Source organism: Propithecus coquereli, unplaced genomic scaffold, assembly GCF_000956105.1.
Source record: "Propithecus coquereli isolate 6110/MARCELLA unplaced genomic scaffold, Pcoq_1.0 Scaffold3, whole genome shotgun sequence".
NCBI classification, from domain to species: Eukaryota; Metazoa; Chordata; class Mammalia; order Primates; family Indriidae; genus Propithecus; species Propithecus coquereli.
Window position 1 is genome coordinate 13,601,059 of NW_012148618.1, and position 18,109 is coordinate 13,619,167.

The 18,109-nt window shown below is 39.7% G+C and overlaps 2 protein-coding genes across 3 annotated transcripts in view; one reads left to right on the forward strand and one right to left on the reverse strand.

Annotated features, from left to right (window-relative positions):
• Positions 1-5,174: 5,174 nt before the first annotated feature.
• Positions 5,175-10,549, reverse strand: LRRC57 (leucine rich repeat containing 57). Of its 2 annotated transcripts, XM_012649508.1 has the most exons (6): positions 10,436-10,549; positions 10,087-10,192; positions 9,842-9,980; positions 9,002-9,270; positions 6,540-6,725; positions 5,175-6,118 (listed from the first exon to the last, which is right to left on the reverse strand). In XM_012649508.1, exons 2-6 carry the CDS (start codon positions 10,168-10,170, stop codon positions 6,077-6,079), a joined length of 720 nt encoding a protein of 239 aa, XP_012504962.1. In that variant the 5' UTR covers positions 10,171-10,192; positions 10,436-10,549; the 3' UTR covers positions 5,175-6,076. The 2 variants fall into 2 exon arrangements, with proteins under 2 accessions (XP_012504962.1, XP_012504963.1); XM_012649509.1 differs by lacking the exon at positions 10,436-10,549 and having other exon boundaries at positions 10,087-10,348.
• Positions 10,550-10,613: 64 nt separating this feature from the next.
• Positions 10,614-18,109, forward strand: part of HAUS2 (HAUS augmin-like complex, subunit 2) — a 24,008-nt gene continuing 16,512 nt past the window's right edge. The window contains exons 1-4 of the mRNA XM_012649250.1: positions 10,614-10,709; positions 16,248-16,340; positions 16,719-16,788; positions 17,712-17,844. Of these exons, the coding sequence (XP_012504704.1) occupies positions 10,617-10,709; positions 16,248-16,340; positions 16,719-16,788; positions 17,712-17,844 (389 nt within the window). The 5' untranslated portion in view covers positions 10,614-10,616. The remainder of the gene's footprint in view (positions 10,710-16,247; positions 16,341-16,718; positions 16,789-17,711; positions 17,845-18,109) is intronic.

Genomic DNA, 18,109 nt, shown 5'->3' on the forward strand with positions numbered 1-18,109 from the left:
TCTTGCTCAGGCTGGTTTCGAACTCCTGAGCTCAAACAATCCGCCCGCCTCGGCCTCCCAGAGAGCTAGGATTACAGGCGTGAGCCACCACGCCCGGCCTTAACATAATTCTTAAGGGCCCTAAGATTTTCAGATTGGAGAATGAACATTGGCTTCAACTTTGAAGTCACCAGCTGCATTAATCCCTAACAAGAAAGTCAGTCTGTTCTTTGAATCTTTGAAGCCAGGCATTGAGTTCTCTAGCTGTGAAAGTCCTAGATGCTATCTTCTTTCAATAGAAGACTTTTGTCTACATTGAAAAAATTGGCTGTTTAATGTAGCCACCTTCATCAATTGTCTTAGAACTTCTGGATAACTTGCTACAGCCTCTCCATCAGCATTTGCTGTTCCACCTTGCACTTCAATGTTATTCAGATGGCTTCTTTCCTTAAACCTCATGAACCAACCTCTGCTAGCTTCAGGCTTTTCTTCTGCAGCCTTCTCACCTCTCTTAGCCTTCATGGAATTGAAGAGAGTTAGGGCCTTGCTCTGGATTAGACTTTGATTTAAGGGAGTGTGGCTGGTCTGATCTACCCAGACCAATAAAACTTTCTCCATATCAGCAAGATGGCTGTTTTGCTTTTTAACCATTCTTGTGTTAACTGGAGTAGCATTTTTAATTTTCATTAAGAACTTTTCCTTTGCATTCACAACTTGTCTAACTGTTTGGCACAAGAGGCCTGACTTTTGGTCTGTCAGCTTTTGACATGACTTCCTCACTAAGCTTAATCATTTTTAGCTTTTAATTTAAAGTGAGAGATATGCAACTCTTCCTTTCACTTAGACACATACAAGCCATTGTAGGGCTATATATTGGCCTAATTTCAGTATTGTTGTATCTCAGGAAATAGGGAAGCCCAAGGAAAGGGAGAAGACAGGGGAATGGCCAGTGATAGAAAAGTCAGAACACACAACATTTTGTCAATTAAGTTGGCTATCTCATATGGGCATGGTTCATGGCACCCCAAAACAATTATAATGCTAACATCACAGGTCACCATAAGAGGTAAAATAATAACATTTGAAATATTGTGAGAATTACCAAAACGTGACACAGAAACAGGAAGTGTGCACATGCTGTTGGAAAAATGGCAACACAATGCAGGGTTGCCACAAACCTATTAATATTTGTTTAAAAAAATGCAATATCTGTGAAGTACAATAAAATGAAGTGCAATAAAATGAGATATGCCTATAATTCCTACCTAATAGAATTGTAACCCATAGAGTTGTAACTTAGCAGGTGAACCGCTTAGAACAGTGCTTGGCAAATATAAGAGCTTAATAAACTAACTGCTATTCTCTCTAGAGTGGAGCTCTTTGGTCTGCCACCCCTTTGTTAATTTGATAAGAGATAACAGATCTTCTCCCCAGAGAAATAGGCACACAAATGTGAATCTTGCATAAATGCAAATCATGGAGTTTCTTGAAAGCCCATCTGTGGATCCCAGGTTAAACTTTACAACAGCTTCTATTGAGAAAGAGGTAAGGCCATAGAAATTAGGTCCATAATGCACTAGAAATATTAATAGAAGCTATTCACTTAAAGCCTTTTCTGATTTTTTCCCATTAATAGTGTCTGGAAACTTGTTTCTGTTACTTTTGGAAAGTAGTAACAGGTGGTTAACACAAGCTCTGGAGTCTGACCACCTTGGCTCAGATTTTGGTTCAGTCATTTACTAGTTTCGTGACCTTGAGCATAATACTAAATTATAACTAAGGAGGTAAAAAACTATCCCTCACTGAACTGAACTTGATTTTTAACGGTAATCTCCCTCTTCAGGTTTCCAGTCTTATAATGACCATGATCTTTATTCCCTACAGCTGTACCTATTTTTCTTCCTTCCATTTTTTAAAAATTTCTACAGAAAATGATCAATTCTTCCTTCAGTTTTAATTCATCCTTTGTTTCCACACTTAAACTAGACCTTTCCATGTCACGTGTGGATTATGAATCTCCCTTTCACTTAAACATCTATGTCCCAGACATGCTATACTCGGTTGCGCTTAGCATTAGCTTCTTTAAAGACATACAAATGTCCAACAGGCATATGAAAAAATGCTGAATATCACTAATCATAAGGGAAATGCAAATCAAACCACAATGAGATAGCATCTTACCCTAGTTAGAATGGCTATTATTTAAAAAAAGACAAAAAATAACATACTGGCAAGGATGTGAAGAAAAGGGAACTCTTATATCCTGTTGGTGGGAATGTAAATGAGTATAGCCATTATGGAAAACAGTATGGAGACTTGTCAAAAAACTAAAAATAGAACTGCCATACAATCCAGCAAAGGAAAAGGAATCAGTATATCAAAGGGATACCTACACACCCATGTTTATTGCAGCATTTTTCATAATGGCAAAGATACGAAATCAACCTATGTGTTTATCAACAGATGAATGAATAAAGAAAATGTGGTATATATACAATAGAATACTGTCCAGCCATTAAAAAATGAAATCCAGTCATTGGCAGCAACATGGATGGAACTGGAAGTCATTATGTTAAGTGAAATAAACCAGGCACAGGAAGACATATATCACATTTTCTCACTCCTATGTGGGAGCTAAAAAAGTTGATCTTATGGAGGTAGAAAGTAGAGTGATCATTACCAGAGACAGGGAAGGGTGTATACGGGGGAGGAGGGAATGAAGAGAGGTAGGTTAATGGGTACAAACATTCAGTTAGGTAGAAGGAATAAGTTCTAATGTTTGATAGCACAATAGAGTGACTATAGTTAACAATATATTGTAAATTTCAAAATAGCTAGATTTGAAATGTTCCCAACACAAAGAAATGACAAATGTTCAAGGTGATAGATAACCTAAATACCCTGCCTTGATCATTATACATTCTATGCATGTATCAAAATATCACACGTACCCTGTAAATATGTGCAAATATGTATCAAAAATAGGAAAAGGAAAAAGGAAAAAATTCTAGGTTATTCCAATTACATTCCTAATCAGATTTATATTTCTCAGGTTGATGTTCCTTATCCTCTATTTGTTATCTTTTTTTTTTTAGAGATGAGATCTTACTATGTTGCCCAGGCTGGACTCAAACAGCTGGGCTCAAGCAATCTTCCTAAGTAGCTGGGACTATAGACTCATACCACCATGCCTGGCTCCATATTTTATCCTTTTAACATAGTGTCTGCTTCAAGCCTTCTATTTCAGAACAACTTGCTAAATTCTACCTTCATGAGATAAATGGCACAATTTATTGAGTGCTTACTCTGTCATGGGCACTAGGCTAAGTGCTTTTATGTAACTTTTCACCATATCTTTGTAACATACCTGAGAGGCATTATTGTCATTTACAGATGAAAGTAAATTGCTCAAATTCATAAAGCTAGTAAATGACAGACCCTGGATTCAAACCTGGATCTTTCTGACTCCAGGGCCTGTGATCTTACTCAGTATGCTACAGTGACTTCTTCTAAACCAAGCTCTAAAAAATTTAGGGGACTTAATGCTGGTGGCCAAACTATTAATAGAATCTGGGTCTCAAGACCACAAGTCTGTCTACTTTGTTAGCTCATATTTAAGTCTTGTTCACTATAACTTTGGGCATTTTACTTTATATAGCCCCTGCCCTCAAATTGTTCAGTCTAGCAAGTGACAGATAAATATAGAATGTGAGAAGTGCTATAGGAACAGATGGAAGAGCAGTTATAATTCGGATTAGACTTAGGGAAAGGGCTTAGACATAGGGAAGGAGCATGTTAGTGAGAGAAGGCATTCCTGACCTAGTGAACAATACAATTGGCCTTCTGTATCCCTGGGTTCCACATCTGTGGATTCAACCAACTGCAGATCAAAAATACTCAGGGAAAAAAAATCCACAAAAATTCCAAAAAGCAAAATTTGAATTTGCTGCACATGAAGATACTATGTCAAATCCACGTGAATAAAGTGATGTGTAGGCATTGTATTAGGTATAAGTAATCTAGATGATTTAAAGTATATGGGAAGATATGCAGTTACATGCAAATACTATGCCATTTTATATAAGGGACTTGAGCAACACGGATTTTGGTATCCAGGGGGGCAGGGGAGTGGGTATCCTGAAACCAATCCCCCATGGACACTGAGGAATGAACTGAACTGTATAAAGGCAGTTACAGGAGAAAGTTATTGCACCATGGGTTTAAGGGGGAGAATAATCTGGTATGGGAGGGCGGGCAAATGAGAGTGAAGGAAGAGTATTTGGAAATAAGTCTGGGTTCAAGTTGTAAAGGGTAAGAGTGACTGATTCTTATAGGGGTGGGGATTAAGCTCCAATTAATTAAATGGGAACATTTAAGCTGTTAAATTTATAAGTTCTGATTTATTAGAAGTACTGATAAAATATTTAGAGAAATGTTAATTGTTAAATGGATCAATAAGATTAATAAACATTAAAATTTAGAAAAAACAAAACTCCTCAATTGATTCCGCTAAAATTGGTGCCCCCTAGCTCTCCCAAAATTGAGAAACAGAAAAAATAACCTATGGGCTGGACTACCTAGACCAGTTTTAAGGGACCTCTTCATATAAATTAAAGATACAGTAGGCTCTCGTAATGTCTTCTTTCTTCTTCTTGTTTTTTTTTTTGAGACAGAGTCTCACTCTGTTGCCTGGGCTAGAGTGCAGTGGCATCGTCATAGCTCAATGCAAGCTCAAACTCCTGAGCTCAAGGGATCCTTCTGCCTCAGCCTCCCAAGTGCTATGATTATAGGTTTGGGCCACTGCTCCTGGCCTTTTAGGATCTCTTGGCTTAATGGATAAGCTAGGTTTAACTATTATTGAGAACTGTTGATGTTATGGCTAATAGCAGCTCCTTGGCTAAGATAAAATTTCAGAAAATGACCCAAATGGTAGTTTTCTAAGTGTTCATGTCAGTGACAATCTGAAATCCTCTACCTTTGTACCTTCAGATTCTCTTAAGAAGCATGGTTCCAGTACCATAAAATGTTTATCATCAGTCTCATGAAGACATTTCACTACTCATGGAACCTGAAAAAGAGCATGAAACATTTCTTCCTAATCAGTTTACTTTCAAAGAACAAAGGGCCATTTATGGGTTAAAGTTCTCCTGTCTTCTTTCTGTAAAGGATTAATCTTACTTCCAGCCGAATTTCATTAAAAATTCTTTATTTAGTATATGCTCTCGTTCCGAGAATAAACTTGATAAACATAGGTTGTTTTAAAATATTTTAGCAATGGTTTCTTGATAGGTAATTTGATTAGTAGTATTATAAATACAAAAAGGGGAAAAGATTACCAGAAATAAAACATAATATTTCTAACAAAGCTTCAGGAAAATCTTGATTATTAAAATCCCTTTTGTCTTACAAGTGTTGCATATACAGTTTTTGCTCTTAAGAGCCCTCTACCAATAAGGCACCTGCAATAGTAAAGAATTTGCTACTGCAGCCTTGGGAAACATCTTAGTGTTGTGTTGGTGCTTCTCTGACAAAGTATACTTTTAATCAAGACAAACAGTCACATATTTAAGTACATCCTAAATCCCAAGTATAAACACTGCAATTGAACTGATAGACTGCAATAAAATCATAAATCCTTACATTAACCATAGCAGCCCCTCACAAATTTGAATTTCATAAAAATATGAAATGTTAACACAGAGATGGAACAGCAACCGACTTTATGAAAGCTCACACATTGAAACTAAACAAAATCTCAAGCTGTGGTGTGGAGCTATTCTGTTACAGGCAGCACCGCTCACTGTATAAATAGCATCTAGCTACTGGTTTCTGAAAGCCAAACTAACGATGGTTTTGAAGATCAACCCTGTGCATTGCTCTATCCATGGCTCAAAATCAAGGAATCTTCCTATCTCCCGATTCCTTATTTGAGAAGAGCCCTGAAAAGGAAACAATTCATTGTGTGAAATATAATCTCCTGTAGAATCATCTCCTCACTGCAGATATCCTTGACAACAATAGGATCCTTTGATTCAGCCAGATTCCAACAGAGGATCCAAGTCAGTATCCTATAAGGTTCCCATGGTCCTGGAGAACATCATGCAAACTTCTTCTTGGTGGCCGTGAACCTCTCCATGTACTGAAAAACATGAAATAATACATATGTAGTATTTTGGTATGAGCAAACAAATATAAGCCATACTATTTGTTATTTAGGCTTTTATATATATATATTTTTTCCATTTTGGCTTTTATTGGATCTGATTCATCATTTCCTATACAATCTACCTGTTCTAAAATGCAAATTTAAAGCACATAGTTTTAAAAAAATTTTTGTATTTTAATAGGAAACACATCAAAAGACAAAGATGCTTTACAATAAGCTGTCTATAGAGAAAAAGTCATCTTGGCACAATACCATTTGGCTGGTCCTTAGAACCCACTTCCAAAATGGGGAAGAACAAATCCTGTTGACATTAGCTGTAGCATTCATGTGGGTTATGTCACCACTGTCTTCTCTGGGGTAGTGACTAGAAATGCAGAATAACACTAACTCATACCTTATCGTAGCCTTCCAGTTCTCGAAGTTTCTTTATTTCAAAAAGATTGCCTTCCACAGCAAGTAGACAGATCTGGGAATCACTGAGGATGCTCTGTGGAAGCATGCTAAGCTCAAGACAGTTCTCTTCCAGGCGAAGAACTTTAAGACGAGGACAGCAAGATATCTTTACTGAGATCTGAGATATCTATTGAACAACAACAAAAGAATAATAGGAAAAAGCATAAGCACTATATTGGTTACTTCTTAGTACATTAAAACTAAAAATCTTTACTTGACTATTTGTCCTAGTTTTCCTGTCTTTTACCACCTCCATTTTCTCACTACCTACTCACTCCAGAAGCTTCTGTTATCTAGCTTCTGTTACTACTCCTCCACTTTTTTAAAAAAATGCTTTATGAAGGTCACCAGTGGCTTTTTGGAAACAAAATTTTCTGATAATAAAAGCACTATATGTTCATTATATAAAATTTGAGAATCACACAAATTTAAAGAAAAAAGTTTACCTGTAATCCACCACCCAGAAATAACCACCATAAACATTTTGGGACACTTACTGTCAATCTTTTATGTGTACATAGATACCACTTTACTCCTTTACTCCCAAATTCAGGGATCCATTGTCCTCATTCCCTGTTGCATTTAACTGTACCATCTATCCCTTCCTTAAAACTCTTCTTACGCATAAGTAATTGGTTTTTCTTCCTATCTTTTGAATTATTCATGATTTTTGGCTTCCCTTGTTCCTATGGACATTTTTCAAGCAGCAGTCCCTAATACTTCATATTTAATCTCTCCAAATTTTCTCCTAGAAAGCACATTGATTCTTAAAGCCATCACTTCTGTTGTGACCTCAAAGCATGTATCTACATTCATAGCTACTCTTCTCTACTCCTATGTCTCCAACTTTCAGCAAAACATTTCCATTTAGATGATTCACCATAAATAATTCAGCATATCAGCATATCCATTCTCAGTAGCATCACTGTTCTTTTAGGCCCTCAAGCAACTGTCTTTGACTCACCTCTTTTGCCTTTTAAATGCTATAAGTCACCAAATTCTATTGCTTCTGCCTGGTACCATCTCAGACCATCACCTGGGAACTTATTAGAAATGCAAATTCTCAGACCTCATCCCAGAGCTACTGAATCAGAAACACTCACGGTAGGGACACAGTGATCTCCTTAAACAAGCTCTCCTGGTTATTCTCATGCACACGATAGTCTGAGAACCATTGACTAAGGACATCAGCAGAGGTGAATGTGGAGTAAGTCCTTAGCTGACACTTATTGCTTAACTGATTCACAGTTTTTTTCCAAAAAGTTCAAGAACATACAGCAATATCCACTTTAAGAGAAAGATGAAGCCAATCTTCTCAAAGATTGGCTGAATTTCATCATAATTTAAGATCACTACAATCTAGAACAGTAATAACCATATGTGGCTAGTGGCTACTGCACTGGACCACGAAGATCTAGAAGTAGACACAAGGAAAACTAAAGGCTACCCAATCTCACAATGTTTAATGTGTCATCATTTGTGCCTTATGCTTAGGCAACAATCTTTGAATTGTTTTTCCAGACAGATAAATATTACCCAAAAAGCTTCCAAAGTAATGGAAACAAATTTTAAATATTATACTTAAAGCGGTGCAACAATGAAATGGGCTATCTCCAGAAAGCCTATCACTTAAGGTTTTTCAGCAAAAACAGTACACACACTTAACAAAGATGTAAAACAAAAAAAGAGAAATGAATTATCTCTGATGTCTGACTCTCAGAAACTGAGCTTAAGCCTCATTTCCATGCTATATCCCTGACATAGCCCCTTGCTAGATGATTAGGGGCATATTTGAGGAGGATCTGAAGAACTCTTCAAGATTTGTGAGACAGGCCGGGCACGGTGGCTCACTCCTGTAATCCTAGCTCTCTGGGAGGCCGAGGCGGGCGGATTGTTTGAGCTCAGGAGTTCGAAACCAGCCTGAGCAAGAGCGAGACCCCGTCTCTACTAAAAATAGAAAGAAATTAATTGGACAACTAAAAATATATAGAAAAAATTAGCTGGGCATGGTGGCACATGCCTGTAGTCCCAGCTACTCGGGAGGCTGAGGCAGGAGGATCGCTTGAGCCCAGGAGTGTGAGGTTGCTGTGAGCTAGGATGACGCCATGGCACTCTAGCCAGGGCAACAAAAAAAAAAAAAAAGATTTGTGAGACAGTAATTTAACTTTTGAATGATCTCACCCTGTTACGTATCCCACCCTCCCCCAAACAACTACACAACTAACACACCTAGTGTCCCAACTAACTCCATGGCACTTTGGGCTTTGAAATTAGTTCAGCCCATAGAATATATCTCTCATCTAGACTCTGATACCTAGCTCCATGATGACAGTTTAGGAAACGAGGTTATCAGGAGGCCATAAACCACACATATATTGTAGCAAAAAACCTTAAGCTCCAGACCTGGTTTTGGTTGAGGTTGAGTTCGATGGCCTGCAGTTCCCCTACTATGTCGGGTATACTTCGAATCTTGTTCTTAGAGAGATCCACCACATCCAGGTGCCGTAGGCTACAAAGTTGGGGTGGTAGTGCTCCTAGTTGGTTCCCAGAGAGGCTCAGGGTCTTGAGGGCAGAGAGTTGCCCAAAGGTAGATGGCAGCTCTCTCAGGTGATTGTTGTTTAAGCTTAGCGTCTCTAGTTTTTTCAGATTGCATATCTCCTCAGGAAGAACAGCTAGCAAAGAAAATTTTTTAAAAACCTGAATCTGATAGAGCTTAAAACACCTTTGATGAAGTTTATAAAGACTATCTGGCAGCCTACTTTGCCTCTTGTTAATATAGGTAGAATTCCCACATGTGCCATTTTTAGGTACTGCATTTTACTAACATAATCTTCAGAAGGTGAGGGTGCCATCAAAATGTAGGAGAGTATTTATGTATATAATGGGCTCCTTTTGTAAAGGGGCCCAGGCACAATTCAACAGAATTTTGTGAGACTTGGAGGATCCTCCCCTTCCCATTGCTTCCCCCCTTCCAAATTAGGTAGCTCTTGTTTACATCACATCCCAAAGATGTTCTTCCCTTTCAAGTCCAAATTAACCCAGTAATAATCATTACACCACCCGAGGAGGCTGGTAGATGTAATTACAAGAAGTAGAAAGCTTCAAGGACTCTGACATTCTGCATCTTGAGTCCTCTGAACAGTTTCATAACACCACCAACAACAAAAAAAATCAGCTTGCAAGAGAAAACCACCCTTCGTAACAGCTGATCACTAGCAAAAGCTTCTCAGGCAAAAGCCATACTCAGTTTGTTGTTGTTCAGGGAGAGGCTCTTCAGGAGAATGAACTTCCCTATCAGCAAAGGCGGTAGGCTCTCGATCTTGTTGTTGGACAAGTCGATGGTCCTGAGATTGCTCGTCAGCTTCTGCAACTCTGAGGGGAACTGGAGAAAGGAGTTCACAGAGCGGAGAATCCCTCATCGATTAACTTCGCAGCCCCCGCCGTCCCTGTCCCTTTAAGTTCCCTGGTCGGGTCCCTCCCAGTCTCACCTCGGTCAGTCCTCGGTCCTTAAGTTGAAAGACACCAGTTTTCTGCGCCGTTTCCACATGAGCGCGGAGGGCACTGTTTCCCATCCTAGCGCCGCCACTCACGTCCCTGCGGGAAGAAAGCGCAGCTGTCACAGCCCAGTCCAGGCACACAGCCACCCCGTCGGCCTCCCGGCTGGGTCTCCTGCCCCAGCTGTCATCTCCCGCCGATCCTTGGATCCTGGGGGCCAGCCCAAGAGTGGTAAGGAAGAAAGGGAAGAAGAGACAGCCCGACCACCAAGCCCTGCCCCTTTTGCAGCCGAAGCCAGGCGCCTCTGGGAGCTTATGGAGGATCAGCGAAATCCAGACTCACCTCCTACTGCTCAGCTGACTGAGGCTTCCGCAGGGGAAGACCCAGGACCAGCGCGAGCTGGAGATGCGTTCCCCGCGCTTCCGCCTGGGCGGGAACTGCCTGTGTCGTCATCGAGCCGCGCCGCGCGTTCGCCCTGCGTTCGGCTCACTCTTGGCGCCGTCCCGGGAGGTGTGTGCGAGTCATGGCTTCTCCCAACCCCTGGGACCCGGCACCGGCGCCAAACGGTGCTGGGCTACTGTTGAGCCACTTCGTAGCTTCAGGGATAGTCACTCAGGTGCGTGGGGGTAGCGATGGCATCATCAAGGAGTTGCCCACCGTGGCTACAGAATATGGCTGGGAGGTGGTCGGGCTGGCTGCGGGAGTGTGAGGGTGTTTGTTGAGGGCTGTACTAGAGTAAAGGCGGATAGAGCCTCTTCTAGGCAACAGTTGTGACCGTTCTGCCGTGGGTTCTTCGAAAGCAGGGATCTGAGTAAATGGTGTTTAGATTAGACTGGGTTTTGAGTGTCTGTAGGTAAATTATCCCAGGCCCGTTTGTAGGAGATAAGACAGACCAGTGTTTCCCTGCTTTTTTTCATCCAGTGATACTGCCTCTAGATTGTAGTGTGTGGCGGGGTTGGGAAATATGGGTAGGTAATTAAAACAAGCATTCGCGACAACGCTCGTTTGTGGGGAGCATTGGAGCATATTTGGGGTGAAAGTGCTGGGTACAGAAGAGCACCAGGGGAAGCTTTTTTTTTGGCATCTTTAAAGGGGAAAAAAAAAAGTATTGGAGAAAAAGGCATAGAAGACATTGGAACGTGAATAGAGGGAGAGATTAATTTTGAGGAGAGAAAAGGGATTAACACAAGGGATGGCAGTTTTAGGCTGGACAAGAAGAAGACCATGTTCATAGGCCATGGGAAAGGAGCCAATAGACCGAGAAATTGAACATGTGAGGGAATAATGGAATGCAAGTGACAGAAAGGAATGGGTAAGGTGGGGTCAAGGGCATTGAGACTAAGGGAAATAAATTTTCATATAAAGAAGAAGTTGAAAAATTTCACTAAACAGGAAACTGAGAAAAGTTAAAAGGTAAACTCATCTGCAGAAAACTGCAGTATGAATATGATGGAAGATTTGTATAAAATATATAACTTTTTATACTTAGAAGAGTGATTAGAGATTTCTAGTATGTTACAGTATTATTAAATTTAAGAAACTAAGACCTAAAAGAGCAAAAAATTTGCCCATGGTCACTCAACTAGTGAAGTAGAATTAGATTCTATCACTCTCCCTCTTCTAACACATTGTGTCATCTCTTAAGATGAACTGTGATAAGATACTATGATACTGTCTTGAAAGATTTTAAACTTCTGTTGAAGACCCAGTGTCATGTTGGGGGTGGGGATGTTCAGGTGGTCCTAGTTGACCAGCTTTTCCAGGGATGACCACGGCACTCCCCAGTTGAATCCTTCCTCACTTCTCTCCCGTGTTTTCTTTCTACCAAGTTACCTAGTACTCTCACTTGTACAGTCCAGTTCCCCTGTCATAAAATAATTTGGTAAACTCAGACTATAAGACATTTGAGCTGGGCACGGCAGTTTATGCCTGTAATGCCAGTACTTTGGGAGGCTGAGGTGGGAGGATTGCTTGAGGGCAAGAGTTTGAGACCAGCCTGGAAAATATGGTGAGATGTGTCTTTACAAAAAATTAAAAAATTAGCCAGGCATGGTGGCATATGCTTGTAGTCCTAGTCACTAGGGAGGTTGAAGCAGGAGGATTGCTTTTGTTTTGTTTTTTTGAGACTGAGTCTCTGTCACCCTGGGTAGAATGTTGTGGCATCATCATAGCTCACTGCAACCTCAAACTCCCGGGCTCAAGAGATCCTCCTGCCTCAGCCTCCCCAGTAGCTGGGACTACAGGCACCTGCCACCACGCCCAGCTAATTTTTCTATTTTTAGTAGAGACAGGAATTGCTGGGAGTTAGCTACTCTCCCAGCAAAACAGGCCCCAAGGCAGGATTGTTGCAAGGGATTTGGAAATAACAGGAAATAAAGAAATAATATAGACGGAGAAATGATTGAGACGGAAACAAAGTGCAGTTTAAATGATGGGGGAATTAGGGGGTCTCCAGCATTCCCGTAAGCTGTAAGATATCTACTGAAATCCCACATCAGTATTTATTGTTACAGCAAATAGTTGTCTTTTGTTAAAGAATTACTTGTACAGCTCATTTTTTGAGGTTTCCAGGGGAACCTTACCTAATTCTGTCTACAAGAATAGACAGTTACACAATTTTTCTAAGATAAGCATGTTAAGCCCTAAGTTAGAAACAGACCTAGGTGAGCATACAAATTAAAGATAAAATGTATAAAATGAGAACACTGAGTCTGTGTTCTACTCTAATCTACTTTTTCTAAACACAGAGACATATAGTCAGGAGTGAAGCAGGAATAGCCTCAAGTCTAGGATAATTCCAGCTGCACGTTATCTGCTGGTCAGGCATTTTAATCAGCTTCTCCACCAACCCAAACTGAGCTTCTGCCTTGCAAAAAAGCTCAAGGCGATGGCCGGCAGCAAAGAAGAAATGTTGCTTTGCAAACGTCCTCTGACAATGCCTCTCTTGTTGGAAGCAGCTTCTATTCTGTGAACGAACTAACATGTCCACAGATTCCTTCAAGGCAAAGCCCTGCAAAACCCCTGAAACTTTTCACATCTCTTAGCCTATTTCCCAACAAGGGATCTCACTCTTGCTCAGGCTGGTCTTGAACTCCTGGCCTCAAGCAATCCTCCCACTCTGGGCCTCCCAGAGTGCTAGGATTATAGGTGTGAGCCAGCACCCAGTCCCAGGAGAACTGATTGAGCCTAGGAATTCAAGCTTACAGTGACCTATGATCAGGGACACTGTACTCCAGCAAGGGTTACAGAATGAAACCCTGTCTCTTAAAAAAAAAAAAAAGATTTGGGACTTAATATCCCTCTAGAGAGTGTTGGTAGAAGATATAAATGCCTAAACCAAAGGAGTAAGGCACTGGTGAGAGAATTTTAGGCATTGATGAATAAGCTCTTTTTTGGGGTAGTGGTTGTCTTGAGGGATATCTTCCTACTGTCTCTCAAGTAACATTAATTAGACAGTTACCTGTTTTAACTGTAGTTAAGATCTACCACTCCATAGCTCCTTAAGACTCTCTGACAATCTTATTGTACAGCTAGTCCCAATGAGGAAACTATTTATCAACTTGTAGGTTGATTTTAATTTAAGCAAACTTTATATATGAACACCTATTTCTGTTAGAAGGATTTAGCATTAATCACTTCAAAATGATTTGTCACGTGATCTGTTTAAACAGCCCATCCTGGCTGGGCCCGGTGGCTCACGCCTGTGATCCTAGCACTCTGGGAGGCTGAGGTGGGCGGATCCTTTGAGCTCAGGAGTTCCAGACCAGCCTGAGCAAGAGCGAGACCCTGTCTCTACTAAAAAAATAGAAAGAAATTAGGTGGACAACTAAAAATATATATATAAAAAATTAGCCAGGCATGGTGGTACATGCCTGCAGTCCCAGCTACTCTGGAGGCTGAGGCAAAAGGATTGCTTGAGCCCAGGAATTTGAGGTTGCTGTGAGCTAGGCTGACACCACGGCACTCTAGCCCAGGCAACAGAGTGATACTCTGTCTCAAAAAAAATAAAAATAAAAAAATAATAATAAAAAACAAAAAATAAACAGCCCATCCTTGCACATCATAGTGCACATCATTCATGTGCATTAAAAATTAAGAATGATGCCTAAATTCTGATTTTATACAGCTCTTCTAGAATACAGAGCTTGTTTAAACTTTGTTCTATTTTGATCTATTCGTTGGAGAGTGATTTGGTGAAAGAAAGGTAGGGTTGACTGTAGGATAATGAAGTATTTGCTTTAGATTTTGCCCCTGGGGCTGCTTTAGTGGCCTTACATCCTATTTTTCCAGCAACTTTTAGTGAGTCAGAGTCTTAATCAAAGCTCCCTCTATTGGCAATGAATTAAGATAAGGATCTGGACCTATAAAAAAAACACAGAATCTACTAGTTCTGTTTTCTCAACCTGTGTCCTGCCCTCCTCTGCAGCCCCTTCCCCATTTGACAGCCTCTGCTCTTAATTTCTCTGCTATACTGCCTCCCTTTTAATGTCCCTCAGCTAGAAATCAGTGTGAAAAAGAAAGGACAGAAAAAAGAGAAAGGATGCCACAAACTACAAGTTCATATGTATATATATAGTACACAGTGTCATCAGAAATCCGTGTACTCATTGGACAATCACTTCCTATTTCCTCTGCCCTCTAGCTCCTGGCTCTCCATTAGTTTTATTTTTCATATTATCCCCAGTTAAATTTCTAAATTAAGTATTATATGTTATCATGGTACTTCTTTAACAGAAGATGTTCAGTTGCTCCTGTTTTTTGCATTATGATTATTTAGCATAGCACTCAAGATCATCTATGATTATGTAGGAAACTACATTTCTGGCTACATCTTTCCCCTCTTCTTCTCACATATATGTTTATACTGACAGTTATTGAACATTTATAATGTTTTGTTCTTTCTACCTTTTCCTTCCCAACCATCATGAGCCACTTGAGGGCAGAGAGTTTATTTCATTAATCCTTGTATCTTCCATTGCCTAACTCAGTAAATGTTTATAAAATTGGTTATCTTCAGTTAGCAAACTTCTGCTATGAAGGGCCAGATAGTAAATATTTGAGGCTTTGCAGGCCATATGGTTGCAGCTATTCAAATAGGTGATTGTAGTGTAAAAGCAGCCAGAGATACTATGTAAATGAATGAGAGAAGTTCTGTTCCAATGAAATTTTATTTCTGGACCCTGAAATTTGAATTTCATTTAATTTTCATGTGTTATAAAATATAATTTTTTTTTCTATTTTTAGTAGAGACAGGGTCTCACTCTTGCTCAGGCTGGTCTCGAACTCCTGACCTCAAGCGATCCTCTGATGTCGGCTTCCCATAGTGCTAGGATTACAGGTGTAAGCCACCATGCCTGTCCTAAAGTATAAATTTTTCTTTGATTTTTTTTTTTCTCCCAACAATTTGAAAATATAGAAACCATTCCTAGCTCACAGGTTGTACAAAAATAGGCAATGAGCTACACTTAGTTCATGGACTATAGTTTCACAGTTCCTGGCCTATATGATCTCTAAAGTTCTTTCCTTTGGTAACATTCTAGAAAAGAAGATGATATAGGAAATTATGGATGAAGTCTAGGGGTAAACAAGGTAGTATTCATATTCTGAGGTAACCTACAATTTAAGAGGGCAGTATAACAGAATAACAAAATGAAAGGATAAAAAAACGGGTATCCTTTTTAAAAGAATAATTATGCTTGGGCACAAACATTCCTTTAAGAGAATGAAAATGCAAACATAGACAATTGAGATCATTTAATGAATCAGATAAATTATTCCATGGTGGGGGGGGAGTGATTTTAGCCCCAGGGAGGTCAGAGAAACTAGGCCTGCGTCCTTGGAAAGGTAGAGCCTTAGAATCCTCCGATAAGCTATCAGTAATGCAAATCTGTTATGTAGAATACCTTAGGAAAATAGTACAAAATGACTGTCTTATTTGTTTTTCTTATTTTTTAATTATTTGGGCAAGGGATTTGTGACAGTGAAGGTTCTAAAAACAGAAAGTACACATTGCTACTGTTTTACTCTGTACTTCATGTTCAGCGACAGTGTTGGACACTATGTATTCTCATTTTAGACCTGTGGGCATGCTATTCCAGGGTACACAGAAACTTTTTGTGACAAACTGCTACTTTCCCTGTTCATTTACCAATAGGAGATGTTAAATATACCTAAGAAAACAGCTCCTTGTTTTATGAACTTCTCCAAACTACAGCAGATCACAAATATGCAAGCTGAAATCTACCAGGTAAGTTATGTTGAATTTTTCACTTTCTGCTTCTAGTACAGAAAAAAATTTTTTTTACTGATTCAAACAGCAGTTCCCTTGAACTTAAAACTTTTTGTCTAGCACATAGCTGGATAGATGTTTACTTGTAATAGTTAATAGTAGTAGTAATACTAATAGGAATAGTAGTAGTAACAACAACAGCAGCAGGGCAAGAACACCAAGGGAAAAGCTTCAGTAAATCCCTTGGGCTCTTAAACAAATCATCCTCCCATCTCACTTAAGGAATATACTCCTTGTAGCATGTTCCTGGATTAAAGACTATCCATTTTACCAAACCTTAACTTCAGGATACTGTCTGAGTGAGCTAAATGTTAGTTACTTTTGTTTTTCATGTAGAAAAACCTGGAAATTGAACTCCTGAAACTAGCAAAGGATACAGCAGATATTGTTCATCCTTTCTTTTTGGGTAAGTGGTTTGGTTAAGTGGGTAATCATTGGAGTTTCAGCTTTTTCTTGGATTATTGTAAATAAGCACCAGACTGCAAAATTATGATATACCGTAGTGTTTCTAGGTATTGCCCCAAAGCTAACAAAGTCTTTTATTTCTACACTCCAATAGAAGTTCTGTTAACTTGACTAATACAAATAGAATAAAAAGTGACCACGTTGGCTCCTCAAAGTCAGGAGAACTTGAAAGACAAATGCTGAGGAACTTTCCAGATTAAAGGAGACTAAAGGGGCCAGGCATGGTGGCTCATGCCTGTAATCCTAGCACTTTGAAAGGCCAAGGCCAGGGGATCGCTTGAGCTCAGGAGTTTGAAACGAAGCTGGGCAGTAGAAAGACCCCATCTCTACAAAAAATTTTAAAAATTGGCTGGGCATGGTGGCACGCGCCATTAGACCCAGCTACTTGGGAGGCTGAGGCAGGAGGATCACTTGAGTGCAAAAGTCTGAGGTTGTAGTGAGCTGTCATGATGCCACTGCACTCTAGCCTGGGCAACAGAGTGAGACCCTGCCTTGAAAAAAGAAGTAGCTGTAAAATGATTCTTTTTTAATGTTCCAGTGTAGACTATTAGAGGCAGAGATAGAAAAAAAGAGTTTGTGTGAAGAATATGGCTCTGGCTATGAAAACTGAATAAAAGGTAAAGTTGAGACACACAGGGAAAGAATTTAGCACTACATCTGGTTATCAGTAGGAAAAGTAAGAGAAAGTAGTGAAAAATGAAATTGGTATTAGTATTAAAGATAGCAAAGGGGAGATATTTGGGAGGGAAACAATGGGATTAAGTTTTGACATTGATAGTGTCGAACCAAAGCAAAGAAGAAATTATTAGTAATTCCAAAACTTTTCTGATTGCTAATTGTAATTACTGTTTCTGGTTTGTGTAGCTCAGAAGTGTCAAACTCTGCAAAGCATGAATAATCATTTGGAAGCAGTGCTAAAAGAGAAGAGGTCCCTCAGGCAAAGACTATTGAAACCCATGTGCCAGGAAAACTTACCTATTGAAGCTGTTTATCACAGGTTAGACTAAAAAGTAGAAATTAATAGTTATGCATGTTTTCTGAGGGTAATTTTTGTTTAGATTAGCAGTTACTTTGTAGCATAATTCATGAAGCAATATATTAATGATTGTATTTGTTAACATTATTAATGTTGATACATTAAGCCAGAAAGAAAATCCTTTGCTTTTAAAGAATTATAGCTGTTGGCGGGGCGCGGTGGCTCACGCCTGTAATCCTAGCTCTCTGGGAGGCCGAGGCGGGCGGATTGTTTGAGCTCAGGAGTT